This window comes from Silene latifolia, chromosome 5 (genome assembly GCF_048544455.1).
Source record: "Silene latifolia isolate original U9 population chromosome 5, ASM4854445v1, whole genome shotgun sequence".
Taxonomy (NCBI): domain Eukaryota; kingdom Viridiplantae; phylum Streptophyta; class Magnoliopsida; order Caryophyllales; family Caryophyllaceae; genus Silene; species Silene latifolia.
In genome coordinates, this window is record NC_133530.1 from 81,286,184 (window position 1) to 81,292,690 (window position 6,507).

General features: G+C 34.8%; 1 protein-coding gene across 1 annotated transcript; it reads right to left on the minus strand.

The window, feature by feature from the left end:
- Positions 1-4,366: 4,366 nt before the first annotated feature.
- On the minus strand, positions 4,367-5,125 carry LOC141655619 (uncharacterized). The gene has a single exon (XM_074462689.1). The coding sequence runs from the start codon at positions 5,123-5,125 to the stop codon at positions 4,367-4,369; it is 759 nt and encodes a 252-aa protein (XP_074318790.1).
- Between the last annotated feature and the right edge of the window lie 1,382 nt (positions 5,126-6,507).

Below are 6,507 nucleotides of genomic sequence, written 5' to 3' on the forward strand. Positions count from 1 at the left end.
TGATATGGCTTTTGATTACTCATTTGTTCCTCCAAAATCAAACAAAATAAATGACGCGTCTTATGCTTCTACTTATGCGTGACATTATGTTTCGGTCAGTAATATGGTCCAAGTGGGAGAATGTAAGAATTATTAATTCTCTATTATGTGGACCTAATTACTAATGTCAGTCACTTTAATTAGAAACGGTTAGAAATAATGTTTCGGGTTTTTTATTGGGAGTAATAGAATAAGTGGATTACGGTTAATGTTTATAGGCCATTAACATATTAGGCCCACTTATCTATTTAAGCCCCTCCTGCCACCTATATAAATAGATCACACCTGTTTGTGATTTTTACCTAATTCATATTAATTGAGTGAAAGCACACAGAAAGAGAATTAGAGACTAAGGAAGGCAGGAGAAGGCAAAACATTAGGATTCATCTTCTTATTGTTCTTAAGAAACCTCCTCATCAAATCTAATGACTACTCCATGTATGTATCTATCAGTAATTATCGCTGCAATTAAGATCCTATAATTATTGTTTACAGGTTGACGAATTGATGGTGAGTGAGATAGTTGTATAACAGCAGCATATCAGTGTAATGAAAGTCGCAGGAGTTGACTTTTGAATTTTATATGTAATTTTCACTCCATTTGACTTTCCTCTTGGACCCGTCTCAACTCGATTTACTTGACTTTTCTTTGACCCGTCTTGAGTTGCTTTCATCACGATTAGAGATGGTAACGGATCCGCGGATCTGGACTCTGATGGGTAGGATATGGATCCTAATTTTTCAGACCCCGTGGATATGGGTTGGATATGGATCCACTTATTTGAAAATGGCTTTGGATATGGATCTGGAAATTTTGGATTCACCGGATATGGGTCGGATATGGATCCAACGTTGGTGTGGCGGATATGGATATGGATCCTATCGGACCCTACCCAGATCCAGTCCATTGTCATCCCTAATCACGATTTGTCTTCCTTTATTTACGAACCCGCTCCCTACAATATCAAAATAACAAATCGCAGTAACTAATTCTCGAGATATAATTCGCGATATATTATAATAAAACTAATAAATTCCAATTAATTAGTAAAATGAGCTATTAATCGATTAAACCGCACAAAATCGAGTCGAATCAATGTTTAAATGAGGGGTAAAACGGTACCAAAATACTACTTATCAAAAACGCACAAAAATGAGGTAAAATCAAAGGTAAATAAAATGTAAGGTATAAACTCACAAGTTACGAATGTATTGTTTTATAGTAGATAATCTCAAATAAAAGAGTACATAATTTGTGTCAAATGTCAATGGGTTGGAAAGTTTATGGAACAAATTTTGGATATCAATTTTGTTCTAATAACGATAATTTATTTCATAGTCTCATATTTGTTTTCGTAATTGACACAAAAAATCAAAGTATTTGTCTTCGTAATTCAAACTATTTATATTTTTTAAAAAATACGTAATTGTCTTGTACTATATATCGTAATTTGTGCAAGAATTTGTTACACATATATATATTCAAAGTTAAACATTGGTGTTCAATTTTACGTTTAAAAATAAACGTCAAAATTCTAATAAAACATAATTATTTTATTGGTTGATTCGTACTATTTACTAAGTTCTTTTTTTTCATAGGGACGATTCATTGGAGAACGAAGGCGATATGTAGAAGTGAAATAATATGATTGATTAAACAAATATATATTGGAGACTAACTACAAGATTGACGACATCAACGTGAATGACGAATAACTTTTTTTTTTCCAAATGTATGAATTATTTTGGTATTGTTTGGGTTTTTTCATCATTTTATCTTTGAAAAAATAGCACTCTTCACCTACTTGACTTATTTAATTTATCGACTTTGATCTTTACGTTAATATGTCAATGCCCGTTATTTAAGTACATGATCTATCATTAATTATTCATGAGGCGATCTTACTATGTGGTTTGATATTTTACAAAATTAAAATTTCTAGAAACACTAAAAACATCACACTAAAAACAAAACATACCGTGAATTTTACGAGTCACAAAACTAGTTTAACTATAACAAGGAAACATTAACAAAGCGGCATAAATATTTTAAGGTGGAATATTTTCATTTTGTATAAAAGAAGAGGAAGAAGATAACTAAATTTTGTTGTGTCAAAACTGCTGGAAATGAGTTGGTATTTATAGCCAAAATCAGGGGGAGACGACTGTTATAGTGAAGGACATGCAACGGTTGCAGCTAGACGGGAGCATGCAAAGGGGTCATCAGGAATCTACCTGTTGCACCTAACTATTACTGCAAAGGGAAAGCTAAAAAATAAAGAGCGGATTTTTTGGGCCCAAAACGTGGGTAAGTGCAAATCCCAAACCCGGCCCGCCCAGCATGGTGCGCGCGTGTGGTTTGTTAGATACTTACCACACATCACCTAGTAGTGTTGTGTAAAGGGAGATATATAAATCCATAAAAGCTTGGTTATTTTATCAGTGTGGGACAAGAAACACCACACTATTTTTCTTTCGAAGCGTATTTACAACATGTAAGGTGTCGTGGATTATGCCTAGTGCAATACTAAAATCTGAACTTTCTGTTTTCTTAGGACTCAAATAGCACTAATAAGGTGCAATTACGCACTCATGTCCGACTCGATCCGGATGGACTTCCTTATGTCCATATGGGAAGACTCAAAATGTGAAAAAAAATCGCAAACATATAGGTTTGACGGAGGCATGTTAGACTCTTGATAACTACGGTAATTGGATCAATGAAATTAAGGCGATGAATAATGTTCTCATAGACATCTTTAATGAGGTTCGTTATAGTGAACGTAGACATAATGATTGGATGCGGTGCACAAGGAATGCCCTAGTTCACCTTAGAGACAATTGTTATGTAAGTTGATTGGATATATATTATGTTTCAGTTTATAGTAACTACTTTCCTAATTCAGAAAAGCCTAAATTTACCGTGGTTTTTCCACGAGTTTCGACCTACATCTCCCGACTCTTTCGGCTACCTTCTCGTCGAGTTATAGTTTGAGTCCGGGTGCTGAACTCAGTAAGAAAAGATAATATTATTATATACCGCATTCTCTCTTTATGATTATACGGGAGTCGAGAGCACGTAGCACCTTGGTTGCACTTTAATCAATTAGCTCTCTTTTCTATCAATGGTTCGATTACGCTATGACAATTCCAACTATTTTTTATCTATAAAACATTATTAAAAGACTAGCCTAAAAAAGCCACGTAGGCAATGCCACATGGGATGAAAAAAAGCCACGTACGCAATAACAATGTGACTTGGCAAACTAATATGACATGGATTATCAATTTATTATTATATTGCATTAATTTAATTTACTTATTTTCTTTAAAAATCCACCCATATTCCATTAGCTTTAAACTTAATTAACTAAAAAAAAACTACAATAAAAAAATACGCATTAACTATAAGTTAATAATTTTAATATATTTCATATGTAGTAGTATTATATGTATTTGAAATTAAAAAACTGAATACATGAAATTAAGAACGAAGAAGAATAAATGAAGTTGAAAATAATTTTTTTTTGTATCTATACAATATAGTTAAAAGGCTACTTAAAAATTTTAGTTTTAATCCACGTGTCGATTTTTTATTGGTAAATACTAATTCATCTATATTGGTTACTTGATTATATATTTATGCGATATTATAAAAGTCTAGATTATGTATTAAAAAGTTATCTTTAAAACTGTCACATGCTTATAAGTACAAAAAAATTAAAAAAATATTAATTGCAAACACAATAAATAAATTAATACAAACTCTTTATTTTCCTCTCATAAATTTGGTTATTAATCTGCTTATTTATTTAACCTTTAATTTCTTTTATTTAATAGGATGGTTTTTTGGTTTTCTCTCACCATTATTATAATTCGCAGTTTTCATAAAATTTTTTCTCCCTTTTAATTCACAAAATGGTTCCTCTTCCCTCAAATAAATTGTTGAAATTAATCAATAATTAATAACAAAAAGTTTCCTATATAACTATTATAACAATCCTAATTTTCATTTTTATTCAAAAAGTTGGTAGGTAAAGTATACATACATAGATAATTAAATAAATTCTTTCGCTTTTTATCCTTATTGTGTTTTAAATTTATTAATAGTAAGAATATTATTTAGTTATTATTTTTGTGTTTGTATTGAAATTGTAGGAAGGTGACATACTCAATTATAAATAACATTGCATGAAATCTATACTATCTAATTAAAAGGGTAGCTTAGAACATTCTTTTTTTTTTTTGGGGAAAATGTAAGCTTCTCATTAAAGATCATAAATCTCCAAATACAAACAATTAGAAGGCATAGTGATACTAACTTCCTTCATGACTTGACAAATGCATATAACCAATTCTTTACATTAGCCGATTGACACTTAGTCTGAAACTTCTTAACTCTATTACAAACATCTGCCTGAACAAATTTGACAAGCTGTTCTGGACGTAACACAGCCTGTTCCACCCTGCACTTGTTTCTAGCCATCCACAAATGATATATCAAACCTGCCAAAATAACCCCAACAATTTTCTTCTTACTGAGACTCCTGTAGCGTTTATGACACCACCATGGAATGCACTCTTCATCAGGTAGCATCTCAGCACACCACTCAGCAACCATTCTACAGCACCTCTTACTGTACTCACACTTAAAGAATAAATGAGTATGATTTTCCTGCTGCAGGCCACATAGGTAGCACAAATTCGACTGAATGATCTTCATGTTCATCAATCTATCCTGAGTAAGAAGTCTGTTATGAACCATCAACCAACTGATAAAACCATGTTTGGGAACTACCCACGTATTAAGAATCCAGGGGTACCACTCACAGACAGTATCCTGACCTTGTAACCATTTGTAACCCAAAGCAGTAGAGTAATATGCAGTCACTCCTGAACCAGGCATTAACAACTCCTTGAAGATAGATTTTATCTGACAAATCTTTCTCCATGCCCAGCTCGAATTAGAGGTTGGTTCATAATCCTTCCAATTCATGTCTTTGATATAAATTGCGTGGACCCATTTTACCCACATGTGATCAGCTTTAGTCTCAATCCACCATACATACTTTGCCACTGCTGCCATATTCAAAATCATCAAGTTATGCAACCCACTCCCACCTTGTCTCTTAGGCCTGCACACACGGTCCCAAGCAACTAAGGCTGGGCTAGCACTGTCTTTATGCCCATGTCATAGGCAGTCTCTACAATGGAGTCAATCTTTTTTAGCACAGTCTTGGAGAGAATGAAGATACGAGCCCAGTAGTTATGAAGAGTACTAAGAACAGCCCTAATCAGAACTAACCTGCCAGCATATGAAAGATGTTTTGCCCCCAGGCCTCGTATCCTATCCACAACATTATCAACCAACCTAGTACAATCCAGTATAGATAACCTCTTTGGTGATACAGTCACCCCCAGATACTTAAAGGGAACAGCACCCAATTTCATGCCAATAGCCCTTCCTATCTCATTCACCAGCCAGTCATCCATACCATTGCAATAGTAGTTGGATTTCCCCTTATTCATTTTTAATCCAGAAGCCTTGGAAAATAAATTAAAGGCTTGCAGCAACAACTCAATAGAAGCCCTTTCTCCTTTACAAAACAAAATCAAATCATCTGCAAAACATAAGTGTGAAAGCTCAATTCTTTTGCAAAGAGGATGAAACCTGCACTTTGGATGCCTCTGGGTTACCATCAAAGTTCTGCTCAAATACTCTAGGCACAAGGTAAAGATCAAGGGGGATAAGGGGTCTCCCTGCCTCAGTCCACGCTTGCCTGGGAAAAAACCAAAGACCTCCCCATTTAAAGCAATAGAGAATGAAGGGGTGGTGATACAATTCATAAGCAGAGTGATCATATGCTGAGGAAAATTAAGTGCTCTCAACATTTCCTCCACAAAAACCCACTCAATACTATCATACGCCTTTTGAAGATCTAACTTCATCAACATTCTGGGTGAACAACTTTTCCTCTTGTATAACCTGATGAGGTCCTGGCATATGAGTATATTTCCCACAATATCTCTCCCCTGAACAAAGGCACTCTGGGAAGGATTGACAATATCTGGGAGCACTCTATGCAGCCTGTTGCAAATCACTTTGGAAACACACTTATAAATAGTATTACAGCAGGCTATAGGCCTAAACTGTAATACTGACTCAGGGATCTCCACTTTGGGCACAAGAGTAAGAATAGTATTGTTGCATTGCCTAAGGAGCTGCCCTGACCTAAACACATTCTGAACTGCTGCTATAACCTCCTGCCCCACAATGGGCCAACAGTCTTTGAAAAACTGACTGTTGTACCCATCTGGACCAGGGGCCTTAGTCCCTGGAATAGAGAAAATAGCTCTCCTAATCTCCTCCCCAGTAACAGGTTCCATCAAAACCTCATAGTGATGCATTGTAAGGCATGCCCCTGACTGGACAATCTTCTTGTTCACATGAGAAACTGGCAGGGAGGT

Excerpts from the sequence above, each read along its gene's own strand:
- LOC141655619 (XM_074462689.1), bottom strand. The coding sequence starts at position 5,125 with ATGGCAGCAGTGGCAAAGTATGTATGGTGGATTGAGACTAAAGCTGAT.